At 38.3% G+C, this 16,949-nt stretch overlaps 1 protein-coding gene across 10 annotated transcripts in view; it reads left to right on the top strand.

Annotated features, from left to right (window-relative positions):
* The window catches only part of BCAS3 (BCAS3 microtubule associated cell migration factor), a 581,826-nt gene that overhangs the window by 235,623 nt on the left and 329,254 nt on the right, over positions 1 to 16,949 (top strand). For all 10 annotated transcript variants that reach the window (XM_070478583.1, XM_070478586.1, XM_070478587.1 and 7 more), the window contains exon 16: positions 8,270 to 8,420. In XM_070478583.1, coding sequence (XP_070334684.1) covers positions 8,270 to 8,420 — 151 coding nt within the window. The remainder of the gene's footprint in view (positions 1 to 8,269; positions 8,421 to 16,949) is intronic.

Below are 16,949 nucleotides of genomic sequence, written 5' to 3'. Positions count from 1 at the left end.
GTCTCATAGCATGCTTACTCCCTTTAAATTCTTTAAAGTCTTTCTATCTTATTGTGTTATGAATTTTAGGGGTCCTGGGATTTGTTCAGCCAGGCGTAGAACAGGGCCTCATACCAATAAGGCTCCAAAAATGTGAACTGAAAGAATGAATGTTGAATGAGTCCTTTGCCTGGTACATTATCTTATCTTGTTAATGTCTTTTTAGCCTCAAAGTCCTTAAGTCTGTGTTCTGTATCCATTACCGTGATCATTTCCTGTCAGTGTACCCATTGTTTATCCCTTTCCAACAAGAACAAATCTGATTTTTCGCCTCTTTAGTGAAGCTACCCTACTGAAGATTGCCATGCTGTGCTTGGTCACTCAGTCATGTCCGACTTTGCGACTTCATGAACTGTGGCCAGCCAGGCTCCTCTGTCCATGCGGATTCTCCAGGCAAAAATAGCAGAGTGGGTTGCCATGCCCTCCTCCAGGGGATCTTCCCAACCCAGGGATCAAACCCGGGTCTCCTGCATTGCAGGCAGCTTCTTTACCGACTGAGCCACCAGGAAGCTCTTTGAAAAGGTAATCTTCAATAGAAGGTTACCAGTGTTAGCAGCTTTCTCTCTGAGTTTGCCTTTCTGAACCTTGGCATTGTTGAACACATTTATTCTTTCATTAAAGCTATTTTAAATAAATTACTTGCCACATAATAAAACATAAGTCAGACACTGCCCCTATGCTTACGAACATAAAATCTACCCAACTTACTTTACTCTTTCAGATACACTGAGTTTCAGAGGCTCCATCATGAATACAGACACCAAGAATAAAAACTCATAAATACTTGGGTGTCCCAGAAGACTGAGAAGGATAGGTGTGATGTACGTTGAGGTTGTTTTTATCCTGGTGGGCCAGTGAAGGATTTTAAGTCAAGGGTAACTAAACTGCAAGATTTGGAGCTTCTCAGTGAAAAGCTTCACTTTTCTAGACTTCTCATTGTATCTCGTCTTAAGTTCAGTGTTCTCAAAATCCGTGCTGTTCCCTTGCTGAAGAATTTAGGTACCTAAATTTAGTTCTTCTAAAACTGAAATATATTTTCTTCCCATTGCTTTCCTTTATAATTCTCTCCTCTAGTTAAGAGATTTCGTACTGTTGCTCACATCTGTGGCATCACTTTACAGTCTCTGCTCTTCATGTTATCCTTCATCCTCAGAATATTTCTTCTCTCCTGTTCTTACCCATATTTTATCCATCTTTCAAAACCTAGGTCATGTCCCATCTGCTCCGTGATATCTTCTCCAAATAATTGATCCCATGTGTACTTATCTTTAGTACTAGGCAGTTAGCACTTAATTATTTCTGTTTCATGCATATTAGACTGTAAGCTTTGCAACAACAAAGAATGCAGTCCTCACAGCGTGTGATCTTCAGCTGAGGCACTCAACAAATATTTGACTGCTGTTGTGAAATGTGTGTGTTAAACATAGGCTTTGAATTTCATTAGCTTGTGACGTATTTCATGTTGTAGCCTGATTTCAGCTCCAAACAGTATTCAAAGAAATTAAAGGATACCTGCATAAATGAGAAGACATCCCATGTTCTTGGCTTGAAAGACTTAATATGCTTAAGATGGCAGTACTTCCTATACTGATCAACAGAGTCAGTGCAATCTCTATCAAAATGTGAGCTGGCATTTTGCAGATAATGACAAAATATAGGTAGAAGCAGAAAGTTTTGTTGGATATGATGATCCATCAAAGATTTATAACAGACCACTGACAGTCTTAGAAACAAAAACAACTCAACCTGATGTTACTATTTTTTCCTATCTTAAGTCCCTGTGAAAAACAATTATTTGCTGTGACAGAGATACTTCACAATCCTTATTCTTTCTTGGGAAAAGGTTTCTTGGAACAGGGTTTTTGGAGTTTTGAAAGTTAAAGTATTATCTTCACTGAGTTCTGTGTGTCTGTATTTAGGCAAGGATTTATGTAATGGCTATTTTAGAAACCATCCTGATATGGCAGAATTTCAAAGCATTATAGAAATCAGAAAAACAAACACACTGATCTAAATTTTCTAATTCCATGTGGCTTGTATCTTGAAGAGGATGTTGCTAATGTTACCCTAACGTCTGCCTTTACATTTCATACTCTTCTCTCTGGGAGATTTGTAGCTTATTTGAATTTTGTAGCAGTAGGCTTACAGGGTGGTGACACCAAATAATATAGAAATAATACATGCCCAAATGGCTGCTTCTCCTCTGCAGTGTAGTATGTTCCCTTCTGATATTCTCATCTCTTATTGGTGACTATGTGTATTTTATTTTTATTTTCAGGTTGCAGAACACATTGGTATAACATACCAGCTCAACAAAATTTTGCTCAGTTTGTCTTTAGGCCAGGATATCAGTTGAATGGAAAAATGAGAGATCATGAATTCCGCCTTGCCTCAGACTTAAAGTATCTCAGTATTGAAGTAATACTCATTGCTGATACTGTTTTGAGGACGCTGGTTAAAGAAACAAACAAAAGGAATCGAAATGCATATTTGTAAGGTTGTAGTAAATGTCAGTTAAACTTCAGAGATTTTGTTTCATTTCCTTTCCTTTGTTTCATTTCATTATTCTGTTTAAAAAATCATATTTTCTACCTTGCAATAAAGTTAGCTATATCATATAATATAAATACTATGAATCATAAAGAAATACTTATGTTTCTTTAAGTTATTTATTTCTGGCTGTGGTGGGTCTTTGTTGCTGCATGGGCTTTCTCTAGTTGCGGGAAGCGTGGGCTGCTCTCCAGTTGCGGTGCGTGGGTTTCCATCGCAGTGGCGGCCCTTCCTGTGGAGCACGGGCTCTAGCACGTGCAGGCTTGTGCCACGTGGGCTCCAGAGCGCGTGATCAGTAGTTGTGACACGTGGGGCTTAATTGCTCTGTGGTATGTGTGATCTTCCCAGATCAGGGATCGAACCTGTGTCTCCTGCATTGGCAGGCAGATTCTTTCCACTGAGCCTCCAGGGAAGTCCCATTATATTTTTGTAAGAGTAAAATATAAAAATTAAAACATTTTTAGGTTGAATTTCTATAATAAGAATGTACAAAACAAATTCATGAAGTGGAATTTATTAAAAAAAAATTTCTGCTTGTTAAAAGATCTGTAAGAGCAAAAAGACAAGTCAGAACAGGGTAAGAAAATACTTGAAAATCGTATCTAATAAAAGGTTTATATCCAGAATATATAAAGAACTTTTAAAATTTGAGAATAAGATCCATAAATAATTTCTTTCATTTTTATGGTCATTTGATTTTCAGCAGGGGTGCCAGGATAATACTCTGGGTTGGGAAAGAATATCTTTTCAATAAGTGATGCTGGAGTAAGTGGATATTCAGCATTCAAAAGAAGTGAAGTTGAACCCCTACCTCACATGACTTATAAAAATTAACTCAAAATTAGTCAGAGACCTAAATGTTAGTGCTAAAAATATAAAACTCTTTGCAGAAAACATAGCTATAAATCTTTGTGTATTTGGACTGGGTAGTGTTTGTTTTGGTATGACAACAAAAGTATAAGCAACTAAAGAAAACATAAATTACACTTCATCAAAGTTAAGAACTTTTATGTTTCAAAGCATACCATGAAGAAAGCGAAAAGATGACATAGGAAAGGGAGAAAATATTTATAAATCATGTTTTTGCTAAGGGATTTACATTCTGAGAATATGCTTAACTCTTACAACTGAACGATAAAAAGACAACTCAATTTTGGGCAAGTGTTTTGAATAGACATTTCTCCAAGAATGTATGTGAATTAACTAAAATGCACATGAAAAAGATATTTTAAAAACGCAAATCAAAACTCCAATGAGATACCTCTTCACACCCACTAGGATGGATAAAATAAAAATGATAGACTATAACAAGTGGTGTTGAGGTGGTTGAAAATTTGGGGCCCTCATACACTGGTGTAGCTTTAGTTTTTCAGTTCCTCAAAAGGTTAAATGTAGACCTAACTGTCCCACTCCTAGTCATAAGTACCCAAGAAAATTGAAAGCCCAAGTCCACATAAATATACCTATGTACTAATGTTCATAGAAGTGTTATTCATAGTATCCTGTTAAAACAGCCCAAATATTCATCAGCTGGTATAAATGTGGTATATCCATACAGTGCAATATTATTCAGACATTAAAAGGAATGAACTGTGGACACATGGTACAACATGGATAAACTTTGGAAACAGAAGTGAAAAAAGCACTCACAAAAGGCCACATTGTATGGTTCCCTTTATGTGAACTATCCAGAGAACACAAATACATGCAAACTGGACAGATTCCTGTGTCAAAAACTGATGGGTAGGGAAAAAGAGGAGTGACTGCTAAGGGTATGGACTTTCTTTTTGGGTGATGAAAATGTTCTGAAATTAGATAGCGATCCTAGTATCATTCTGTAGAACATACCAAACACCATAGAACTGTATACTTGAAAAGGATGAATTTTATGTGTGTGAATTATATTTCAGCAAAAATACTAACCCAGTTCTTAAAATTGCCAAGAGCTTTACATAGGTATTTTACCAAAGAAAATAAATGGATGACAAATAAGTTCATGAACCGCAACAGCAGCAACCTAAGCATATTTGGCCAGAATAGCTGAAATCAAAATGAGTGACAACACCAAATTCTACTGTGGATACAGAAGAACTGGAAGTGTCATATTTTGCTGGTGGGAATGTGAAATGAATCATCTCCTTTGTCAAAATTTTTGGCATTTTCTCATAACCTTAAACATACAGTTATTGTCTCCATGCAAACATTCATGTTCTATGATCAGCAACTCCATTCCTAGATATATATTTTTAAAAACTTCAGTCGCTCAGTCATGTCCGACTCTTTGTGACCCCATGGACTGCAGCATGCCAGGCCTCCCTGTCCATCACCAACTCCCAGAGTTTACTCAAACTCCTGCCCATTGAGTCGGTGATGCCCTCCAACCATCTCATCCTCTGTCGTCCCCTTCTCCTCTCGCCTTCAATCTTTCCCAGCATCAAGATCTTTTCAAATGAGTGAACTCTTCACATCAGATGGCCAAAGGATTGGAGTTTCAGCTTCAACATCAGTCCTTCCAATGAACATTCAGGACTGATTTCCTTTAGTATTTACTGGTTTGAGCTTCTTGCAGTCCAAGGGACTCTCAAGAGTCTTCTCCAACACCACAGTTCAAAAGGATCAGTTCTTCAGTGCTCAGCTTTCTTTATAGTCCAACTCTCACATCCATCCATGACTACTGGAAAAACCATAGCCTTGACTAGATGGACCTTTGTTGGCAAAGTAATGTCTCTGCTTTTTTTGTTTTGTTTTGTTTTGTTTTTTTCATTTATTTTTATTAGTTGGAAGCTAATTACTTTACAATATTGTAGTGGGTTTTGTCATACATTGACATGAATCAGCCATGGATTTACATGTATTCCCCATCCTGATCCCCCCTCCCACCTCCCTCTCTACCTGATCCCTCTGGGTCTTCCCAGTGCACCAGGCCCGAGCACTTGTCTCATGCATCCAACCTGGGCTGGTGATCTTTTTCACTATAGATAATATACATGTTTCGATGCTGTTCTCTCGAAACATCCCACCCTCGCCTTCTCCCACAGAGTCCGAAAGTCTGTTCTGTACATCCGTGTCTCTTTTTCTGTTTTGCATATAGAGCTATCATTACCATCTTTCTAAATCCCATATATATGTGTTAGTATGCTGTAATGTTCTTTATCTTTCTAGCTAACTTCACTCTGTATAATGGGCTCCAGTTTCATCCATCTCATTAGAACTGATTCAAATGAATTCTTTTTAATGGCTGAGTAATATTCCATGGTGTATATGTACCACAGCTTCCTTGTCTCTGCTTTTTAATATGCTGTCTAGGTTGGTCATAACTTTTCTTCCAAGGAGTAAACGTCTTTTTATTTCATGGCTGCAGTCACAATCTGCAGTGATTTTGGAGCCCCCCAAAATAAAATCTGCCACTGTTCCACTGTTTCTCCATCTGTTTACCATGAAGTGATGGGACTGGATGCCATTCTCTTAGTTTTCTGAATGTTGAATTTTAAGCCGACTTTTTTGCTCTTCTCTTTCACTTTCATCAAGAGGCTCTTTATTTCTTCACTTTCTGCCATAAAGGTGGTGTCATCTGCATACCTGAGGTTATTGATATTTCTCCCAGCAGTCTTGATTCCAGCTTGTGCTTCATCCAACCCAGCATTTCTCATCATGTACTCTGCATATAAATTAAATAAGCAGGGTGACAATATACAGCCTCGACGTTCTCCTTTTCCTATTTGGAATCAGTCTGTTATTCCATGTCTAGGTCTAACTGTTGCTTCCTGACCTGCATACAGGTTTCTCAAGAGGCAGGTCAGGTGGTCTGGTATTCCCATCTCTTTCAGAATTTTCCACAGTTTATTGTGACCCACATAGTCAAAGGCTTTGGCGTAGTTAATAAAGCAGAAATAGATGTTTTTCTGGAACTCTTTTGCTTTTTTGATGATCCAGCGGATGTTGGCAATTTGATCTCTGGTTCCTCTGCCTTTTCTAAAGCCAGCTTGAACATCTGGAAGTTCATGCTTCACGTGTTGTTAAAACCTGGCTTGGAGAATTTTGAGATTTACATTACTAGTGTGTTAGATGAGTGCAATTGTGCGATAGTTTGAGCATTCTTTGGCATTGCCTTTCTTTGGGATTGGAATGAAAACTGACCTTTTCCAGTCCTGTGGCCACTGCTGAGTTTTCCAAATTTGCTGACCTATTAAGTACAGCACTTTCACAGCATCGTCTTTTAGGATTTGAAATAGCTTAACTGGAATTCCATCACTTCCACTAGCTTTGTTCGTAGTGATGCTTTCTAAGGACCACTTGACTTCAAATTCTAGGATGTCTTGCTATCGGTGAGCGATCACACCATTGTGATTATCTGGATCATGAAGATCTTTTCTGTACAGTTCTTATGTGTATTCTTGCCACCTCTTCTTAATATCTTCTGCTTCTGTTAGGTCCATACCATTTCTGTCCTTTATCGAACCCATCTTTGCATGAAATGTTCCCTTGGTATCTCTAATTCTTGAAGAGATCTCTAGTCTTTTGCATTCTATTGTTTTCCTCTATTTCTTTGCATTGATCACCGAGGAAGGCTTTCTTATCTCTTCTTGATGTTGTTTGGAACTCTGCATTCAAATTGGTATATCTTTCCTTTTCTCTTTTGACGGTAAAAAAATTTACATTCATACAAAAACTTTTGTAGAAATGTTTATGACAGCTTTATCTGTAATAACCAAAAGCTGGAATCAGATGTCCTTTTGCCAGTGACTGGGTAAACAAACTGCAGTACTTCCATACAATGAGATTATATTTGGGAATAAAAAGAAAAGAATTGATACCTGTAGGAAAATGTAGAGTGGTTGAATCTCAGATGCTTACTGGTAAGTGAAAGAAGTAAGACTCAGTACGGTACATACTTCATTTATAGAACATTCTGGAAAATGCAGAGCTACGGAATGGGAGAAAAGGTAAGTACCTGAGAGGAATTTTGCTTATTGGTGAGATGAGACTAATTTCTCTCTATGCAGATCAGATTTAAGTTCAGTTTGTTTTTCCTGGTTGTTAATGAGCCATAATTCTTTTTATTTTTTTATATTAATGCGGTCATAAAATAAAGGGTTGATTCACGATTTTTAATTTTATGGTGCATAGTGGTACATCTTGGGAGGAAGGCAATATTTTTGCCTGTTGATTTTGGTCAGTTTCATCCTGTGTCTCTCATGCTGTTCTCTGTGGATATACATCCTTGTGACTCATGTTGCTTCTGCCCTCTGAGGCTTTATAGGTTGCCATGGCTGGAATATTCTCCTCTTCTTACTCCCAAGCTTGTTTAAGGAAATGTTCCATGCTTCCTTTAGACTAATTTAGACCTTTTCATTTTTTTTCTCTTATTATCCTCTATTTCTTTGTAGCACCATAAAATTCAGTTTTATACCAATTATTTGTATAACCATTTAACATCTATCCAATTCTGTATCCTTCAAGCCTCCATCCTCAAAGACTAAAGTCTCTGTTCATAGTCAAGTCTTGTTTGGTATTACCAGAGTCCTTTGTTTTTTTCCCCCACTTCTATAGAGTCATGATTCTTTTAGAAGCATGTCTGCCTTTGATAACTTTCTTAAAAGATTAGTGGAGCCAGTGCAAATCCTGTCAGAGAAGGAAATTTCTCTTGGTGATGCTTTCCTTTTCTTTTTTCTCTTTATAGGGAAGCTCAACAGCCAAGACTCCTACAATAATTTTGCCAACAACAACCCCGGCAACCCTCGACTCTCTCCTCTCCCCAGCCTGATGGTGTTGATGCCTCTCGCCCAAATCAAACAGCCAATGACACTTGGTACCATCACCAAACGAACAGGGTAAGGCCTCAGGCTTGATACTTTTTTAATAGCTATTTTAGAGGATTAAACACATAAAAATAAAGCATACTTTTTCTTTGGGTGGTTTTGATTATGTTCTTCATTCCCAGCCCACATGAGACTTAATGGCAGCTGATTAAGTACAAAGTATAGAACATGCGCAAACATGTTCATGCACAAGCATGCACACACACAGTCATAGGAAAAAACAAAGCAGTGACAAGTTGTGAAAACTAGTATTGGCTAATGAAAACCAGATCCATACTCAATCTTGTAGTTCCTGCCTTGTGGCTTTGTCCGAAAGTAGTACAGTTTCATTTTCTTGATTTTTGTGGACATGATCTGGATTTATAATGGCCCCCAAATTTTGACTAAGGAGAGAGAACTTAATATGACTACCATGCTTCTGATACTTTGAAAAAACGTCTATATTGAGGTACCATTTACATATAATGATCTGTCATTATTGTTGTGCTAGGTGGTAAAGTGCTGACATGAGATACTTTTGTAAGAAGAAATACTTATTCTCAGGGACCAGGCCTTTGAGCTCCAGATTTCACTGTGACACTGAAATTGACCCTCTGTCTAGTGGAGTGGTGTTTTCCTATAAAGTGATCCTTTTTTGAATGTAGAAATTGAGGTTGTATTGTATTAAGGGGGAAAAAAAAAGAAGCTGGGAAACAGCAAACCTCACTCCAAAATCTGGCATCTTGTGATACAAATCATTTGGCTGTTTTTAAAAATTGATTTCAGCTTTTTAACCCTTCAGTAGTAGTTTAAGTAGAATTTTTACTTCCCTTTCCTCTTTTAGTTTCTTTATTTTAAAATAAATAAGAGTGGCTATGAATAGTAAAGGGGTTATGAACTTATATTTACGGGTAGCTGGCTTTTTTCTTTGGATAATGATACATTTCTGGGATATAGAATCAAATAAAAATGGGAAGTAGAAACTTGAGTCTGACGCCTTAGACCACTCGGCTGTCCTGACATGTTTCAAATAAAAATGGGACTCAATCTTGAATCATAATCTTAGTATTTTTTCATTCACAGACGTCCGTACATAATTGTACCTTTTTTTGGTCTGTCTTTCCTGAATATAAGTGAAAGAACACTCACCTTGTGATTTTATTTTATTTCTAAGATAGTGACTGAAGTTCTGTGCCTGAAATTGTGTGATGTTAGAATTTAATTCAAAGTATTTGTGGGGAGAATTAGAAAGTGAGTTTTCTGGGGTCTTCCTGGTGGCTGAGATGGTAAAGAATCCACCTGCAGTACAGGAGACCCAAGTTCGATCCCTGGGTCGGGAAGATCCCCGGGAGAAGGGAGTGGCCACCCACCCCAGTATTCTTGCCTGGAGAATCCCATGGATGGAGGAGCCTGGTGGGCTAGAGTTTGTTGGGTCTCACAGAGTTGGTTATGACTAAGCGACTAACACTCTCTTAGAAAGTGAGTTTACTTTTGCAGATCTTTGAAACTTTGCATGATAAAAAGATAAAGTCCATCACACCTCTTTTACTGTCTCTCTTCCATCACACCTCTTTTATTGTCTCTCGCTATTCTTTTCTGTCTGTCCTTAGATGGGTAGAAACTATTAATCATCTAGTCTCTTCCTAAGCTACCATACTGTATGAACTTAGATAACTTTTATATTTCCTTTTCTTTTTAAAAACTTGGTCACAGTTCCTAGATTTTTTAGAGCATGTGTATTATGTTCCTTGTATCCTAGATAATTTAATAATTATTTATTAATGAATTAAGTGATAGGAATTTTAATCGTGTGCTTTGAAATTAATATTAGTTTACGATACATGTATCATTTTTTTGGTGGGCTTTTATCTCAGTTCTTAAACCCTTTTATTTTTGCCAAATTTTAAAATTCTTAAAAAAAAAAAATAAAATTCTTTTTAGCATGTCCTCTCTTAAAGTGTTTAGAGAGAAAAATTAACATTTGTCTCCCAATGAGTCCTTGGATTTTAATTTCCAGAATTTTGATAGAGATTCATTTAGAGTTACTGGAAAAAAAAATGTTATTAGACCAGTAAAAGGAATTCCTGGGGATGGATGTGGTAGGGGGTTTCAGGTTGGAGGGTCACATATGCACCCGTGGATGATTCATGTCGATGTATGGCAAAAACCACCACAATATTGTAATGGAATTACCCTCCAATTAAAATAAATAAATTAATTTAATAAAAAAGGAAATTGCTGCATCCCCAGATTTTCCAAATGTTAACAGTTTAATGAATTTGCCTTATTTATCTTTTCTCACTCCATATACACGCACGCACATACATATACATGCACCAAAAACTCATTTTATTAGTTTTTTTCTTCTATATGTTTGTTGTCTGTAATGAATTCTTTACTTGTGGCAGAGCTTTAGTGCTCCGTAAATTACCCCATCCACTCTCTTTTTTTCCCTCCCCTCCTACTACTCTTTTTTTCTCTTCCTGTTAACACAGATTCCAGTGACAAAAAAACACTTTGATGATAGTATTCATAACTTATGCTGGTTACTGCTAGATTATAAGACCTAGTACTCTTAAACCATTTTCTGCAGGTTTGTTGACTATATTCAGAAATTGCTTTTGTGACGTTACTTACAATTCTTTGCTAGTGTTCAGTCTTTAAGTCGTGTCCGACTCTTTGCGACCCCATGGACTGCAGGATGCTAGACTTTTCTGTCCTTGTCTATATAATTCTTATAGTACTATTTGGTCATAGAATTTTCAGAATGTAGTTTGTGGTTTTACTATCTCAACACTTAGCAATTTCATTGACTACATGTGTTTTGACTAACCAAAAGTAGTACTTGTTTTGAGAGAGTAAGATATTCCTTGAATTTCCATTTTTGACATATGCTGAGATTTGAAGCACATCCCAAAGCACATCTAATGATTTGAATCATTGTATTTCTCCCATTAGACTTCAAGATTATAGTCATTTCATTTTTATTTAAATTTTTAAAAATTTCTTAAGCTGCAGTTAGCACACTTGCATTATTTCCATCAAGTTTTATTGTGTTTCCTGAGGATTTTGATTACCACATTAAGGTCACCAGAGTGATGAGCAAATAGTCTTTTAATTTTCCAGGTCATTGTGGAAATCCTAATTTACTCTAACCTTGCTTCAATGAAATGCGCTTTCTAGCATTTAAAAAATAAAATTTACAGAAATATTTGACATGAATTATGTAGAAAGAGAACATAGCGCTGACTCATTTATAGGCATTAAGTTCCAGCTCACCTGATATTATATCTAGTTGCATATATATTCCATGTCCTGGATATTTGCCATAATGGCATAAAATAAACATTAAAAAATACATTTCTAGCATAGAGATTTCCAAGAATTGCTTAGGATCCTATATTTAAATAACCAAGTTTAGATGGGAACCTCAACCCAAACCTTCAGGGGATAGACGTGTGCTTACCACGCTTCACATCTGCCCTCTTCTTTATGGAAAGATACGTCCCTGAAAGCCTATGCAGTGTCAGGGACCATCTGTCTTACTCAAAGACATTCGCAAGGCCAGTAGCACTGCAAATGGCAGAAGACAGATGCATTTACACCTGCATGTTCTGGGCCTTGAAGCAGCGCCGGGAGGAACCGAGGCCTGTCTGGCAGCCGCCGTTGCTCAGCCCAGCGTGGTCCCCCTGGTGGGGAGGAGGCGCTGGGGGTCAGAGCTGCTCGTCCAGACAGCCCGTTCCTTCCAGCCTAAGACTGGGGGGCTGGAAAGGCCTCCGTCCTGTTTTTATCATGTGTAAATCAGCAGAGTTGTCATCTATTAAAATGAAAGTGGGTGCCAAGGGATCACTCCTTGTTTTGGAGTGTGACGTTTTTGTAGTAGGGACTTACGAAGCAATAGCTCATAGATGTTTGACTGAATTAATGAATCAAGTAAGTGATGAAGGCTTTTTTTAAATGCTTCCTATGCAAAAATTTACTAGACAATTTTTCATCAATATGCTTAATTTTACACATATTAAATCTACAATTACGGACACATACATCATTTTTTGGGCACAAGCAGGGAACAGTACATTTCAAAAAGTGGTCAGAGAGATTTCCCTGGTAGTCCAGTGGCTAAGACTCCACACTCCCAGTGCAGGTCCCCGGGTTGGATCCCTAGTCAGGGCACTAGATCCCCATGCTGCAACCAAGAGTTCACAAGCCACAACTAAAGATCCCGCGTTCTGCAACCAAGATTGAAGATCTCAGATACCTCAACTAAGACCCGGCACAGCCAAATAAATAAACAATTTTTTTTAAGTGGTCTTAGTAATTTCATGGGAATAAAAAATATAGAAATTGGTGGAGAAGGAAATGGCAACCTACTCCAGTATTCTTGCCTGAAAAAGTCCATGGACAGAGGAGCCTGGCGGGCTGCAGTCCATGGGGTTGCATGGCTGAGCACGTGCGCATGAGGGTCGAGGGAGATGGGTTGGTAGCAATAAAGTGGTAGAACTAAAAAAAAAAAAAAACTAGGCTTAAAGAATGTTTACATATTAGAACATGCAGAAATGTTATGTAATCAATACAGAAACAGGATACAGCCAGTGTAGGAAGCAAGCCTATTTTATCGAGGCAGCAAAGACCAACCATGTCAATGATACTCCTACCGAGCATGCATTTGTAGCCTTTGAAAAGGTATGGCGCTCAACAAAATCATGTTGCAATTGATGAAGACCACTATTGTTTTTTTTGAGTTTTGATTTTTGTCATGTATTTGAGAAAAGAAAAAATATATATATAGAAATTGGGAATGAAGTTACTTCCTTGCCCTTCACTAGCTGACATGTTTAGTGAAGTAACCTGATACGATTTGTTGTCTTTCACTGGTTTTCTTTTTCTTAAATCGAGCAGCTTCCTGCTCCTTCCTCCCTCCCCATGTTTGTATGTATTCATTTTTTTGTGAACAGTTTGAGCTAGGTATTAGGAACCTTGGGCCTGACTCTGGAGAAGTAGGCTAGGGAATATAGTGGAAGAATATCATCTTTGGAGTCTGGAGCTCAGTCTTATCTTGGTTCTGCCATTTCCAGTGTGTCTACATGAATTTCTTCATCCGAGGTGTATTTGTATGTATGGATTATAACCTGTCAGCCTTACAGTGTATGAATTTCCACCAGGTGTTCTATTATGTACTTTCTAAGCCTCATTCAATTGCTGTTCCCTAGGCCAGTGCTTCACAGGAGCTCCATTTAGGAAACGTAGATGATTGTTCTTCTTTAGAAATGGAAGCATTTAATAGCATTTATTTGATTATCTCTAGTTGAAATTTGTAGACCAAATCTGCCATCAGAGTTTGCTAAGTGAAAAACTGACATTGGCATATAGTCCTTGAGGAAGATCTATTCCTCTATCTGATTCACTTTGGTCTGCCTTGGCCTATTTAGACACTTTGACCTAAGCCTCAAATCTTATAGGTGAAGTTTGAAGAGTTAAATGGGAAAGATTTGGAAAAAGACACCGCTCCCCCCTCCCAGTTACAGCGGTTTTTCAGTCTGTAAGTTGTGTGCCCCACAAAAAGAGTCGTGGTCAACTCTGTGACCCAGTGGACTGCAGCATGCCAGGCTCCCCTGTCCCTCACTACCTCCCAGAGTGTGCTCAAACTCATATCCATTGAGTTGGTGATGCTGTCTAACCACCTGATCCTCTGCCGCCCTCTTCTCCTTTTGCCTTCAGTTTTTCTGAGCATCAGAGTCTGTTCCCATGAGTTGGCTCTTTGCATCAGGTGGCCAAAGTAACGGAACTTCAGCATCAGCATCAGTCCTTCCAGTGAACATTCAGGGTTGATTTCCTTTAGGATTGACTGGTTTGATCTCCTTGTAGTCCAAATGGCAATTCTCCACTTCCTAGTCCTGTCTTATCTATGTATTATTTCTTGATAACTAAGCTATAAATGTTTCATTCCAGATATAAAATAACTGGCAATGTATATTTTCATTAGGATGGATATGTCTACATGTGCAATATACATGCACAGTTTGAGTTTCCAGTTTTTGTACTAAGTCAATAGAGTACTTAAGCCACTCCATACTTTGTTCCCTTTTACCATAAATCTGTGAATTTGGGGGAGTGGGAGTGGGGAGGAGATTAAGTCTCCTGTATAATGTATTACAAGTCAGCAAGCATTATTTTCTATGGAAATTTGGAAATCTATGTGTGCTATTCTAGTCTCTCTTCTGCCACATCTGGCGGAAATTGAACATGAGAGTTTTTTCTGATGAAAATCTTGAGCTTATAATTTAAATTTGCGTGTTGAATATATCTCAGATTAGAAAATTTGCCTGTATATTTCAGCTTGAATTTGCCTTCAGAACAATAATTGGAGAGCCAGTAGTGCCATAGGTCTCTTTAGTAGTTAAATGAATGAAAAAGTTAGAGTAATACTTGAAAATGATGTGAGGACTAACTTGCTTGTATGCACATGGGGAATGTGAGTCCATCAAAGTTACTGTTTAACAGGGGGGTGTAGAGTATAGCAGTCATTGGGGTTCCTGGAATGTGGTGTTAGACTATATGGCTTTTCTTTACTATTGTACACATGGTGTTGTATAGCCCTTTCTCTGTCAGTGTATTTAATATTTATATGGGCTCATTCTTTTGTCTGTTAAGTGGCAGTGCTTGAATTCTCATAGGACATGATTAGTTGGAAATTGGAACTTTCAGAATATGTTTTTTTTAATTTTTTGTTTATTTTTAAATGGAGAGTAATTGCTTTACAATGTTGTGTTCGTTTCTGTTGTACAACAGTGTCAATCAGCTGTAAGTATACATATATATATATGAGGCTACACACACACACACACACACACACACACACACACACATCTCCCCTCTCTTGGGCCTCCCTTCCACACTCCTGTCCCACCCGTCTAGGTCATCACAGAGCCCAGAGCTCCAAGCCAAGCTCCCTGTCTTATATAGCAAGTTCCCACTAGCTGTCTCTTTTACACATGGTAGTGTATATATGTCACTGCTACTCTCTCAGTTCATCCCACCCTCTCCTTCCTTCGCTGTTTTTTAGATGCCAACTATTCTTTAACTCTGAAGATGGTGAAATCTAATTATTATTACTGCCTTTTAGCACCAGAGTCAGGTTATAAAGGGTTTTACCATGTTCAAATAAAATCTGATTTTATTACCCTCTTAACATTTGAACAGTCTTTACATTAGTCTTATTTTCAGCTAGGAAAACCAAAGCTTTTGTGGTACTGTCTGGCCTTTAAAAAAATGAATCAGAGTTTAAAGAGTTGTATAGTATTAATGATTTGATATGGGACCTCCCAGGTAGCATTAGTGCTAAAGAAACCCACCTGCCAGTTCAGGAGACATAAAAGACATGGGTTCGATCCCTGGGTTGGGAAGGTCCCCTGGAGGAGGGCGTAGCAACCCCCTCCAGTACTCTTGCCTGGAGAATCCCATGGACAGAGGAGCCTGGTGGGCTGCAGTCCCTGGGGTTAAAAAGAATTGGACACAATTGAAGTGACTTAGCACGCAGGCACACAGTGATTTGATATAAAGCCCAGTTCTTTCTTGTCTTCTGAGAATCTCCAGAAGAAACCCTTTGAGAACCAATGGCAGTGTCACTTTACGCTGGATTAGTATTTCTGATTTTTAGTCTCTTGGCCAACCCTAATGTTTTTCAATCAGAATTCAGCTTCAAAAGGATAATCATGACTAAGTAGATAGTTTTACATGGCAGGATTGCTCAACCTGCTGAAACTTAATAGTGCTCGGAAAATACATAAATTCTTAATACCTGAATATGATAATTGGAGTTGCATTTGTTAATACAGACCATTTTAATTCAGCATACACTCTGACTCACATGCTGTCTTCCTCCTTCAAACTACCCCTTGTAAAACTACAGCTGCGGGATTTTGGAGGGGAGGGGAAAGCCATAGGTGAAGACAGCTGGATCATGGCCTTGGCCTTTGTGACTTTTTATTTTCATTCTTTCACTACTGAGAAAAGATGAGGCGGGCACATTTCAAAAGAACAGCTGACACTACCCATACCAAGTCAGTGATTACATCAGTCACTCTAATTCTTTGGTGTTTATGGGTCTTCTTTTCCATGTATGTGGCAGAGATCCAGTTTGTTAGGAGCGGGTAAGAACTGGGTGAGTATAGATTGGGACCATGCCAGAAAGTGGGTCCTCACCCTGTTTCCCCCATCCCCTGTCTTCTCCTTGAGCTGGGCCAGGCTGTAGGTTCTTATTTGGCCGAAGAAGGATAACTTTTAGTGCATACTGCTGAATTATACTGTGACTAGCGAGAGCCATGTTGTCTTTAGGCTTGACCATGCTGCTGCGCAGCGCATGCCTGTTTATTGCAGTGTCTGGAGACGGGGAGTTAACAGTGCAGTTTGCGATTGTGAGGTCGTGGAAATCTTGTTGGTAACATACTGCTACTGCCTGGGAAGGAGAATCTAGCAGATAAAAAAAAAAGTGTATAATTTGTTTGGCTAATATGTTACTTTTTATACATAAGGAAATTTAAACTTGGAAAAAGGTATTTACTG

This window comes from Odocoileus virginianus, chromosome 17 (assembly GCF_023699985.2).
Source record: "Odocoileus virginianus isolate 20LAN1187 ecotype Illinois chromosome 17, Ovbor_1.2, whole genome shotgun sequence".
In the NCBI taxonomy this organism is placed as follows: Eukaryota; Metazoa; Chordata; class Mammalia; order Artiodactyla; family Cervidae; genus Odocoileus; species Odocoileus virginianus.
The sequence above is the reverse complement of the archived record's forward strand: the minus strand, read 5'-3'. Positions and strand labels throughout refer to the sequence as shown.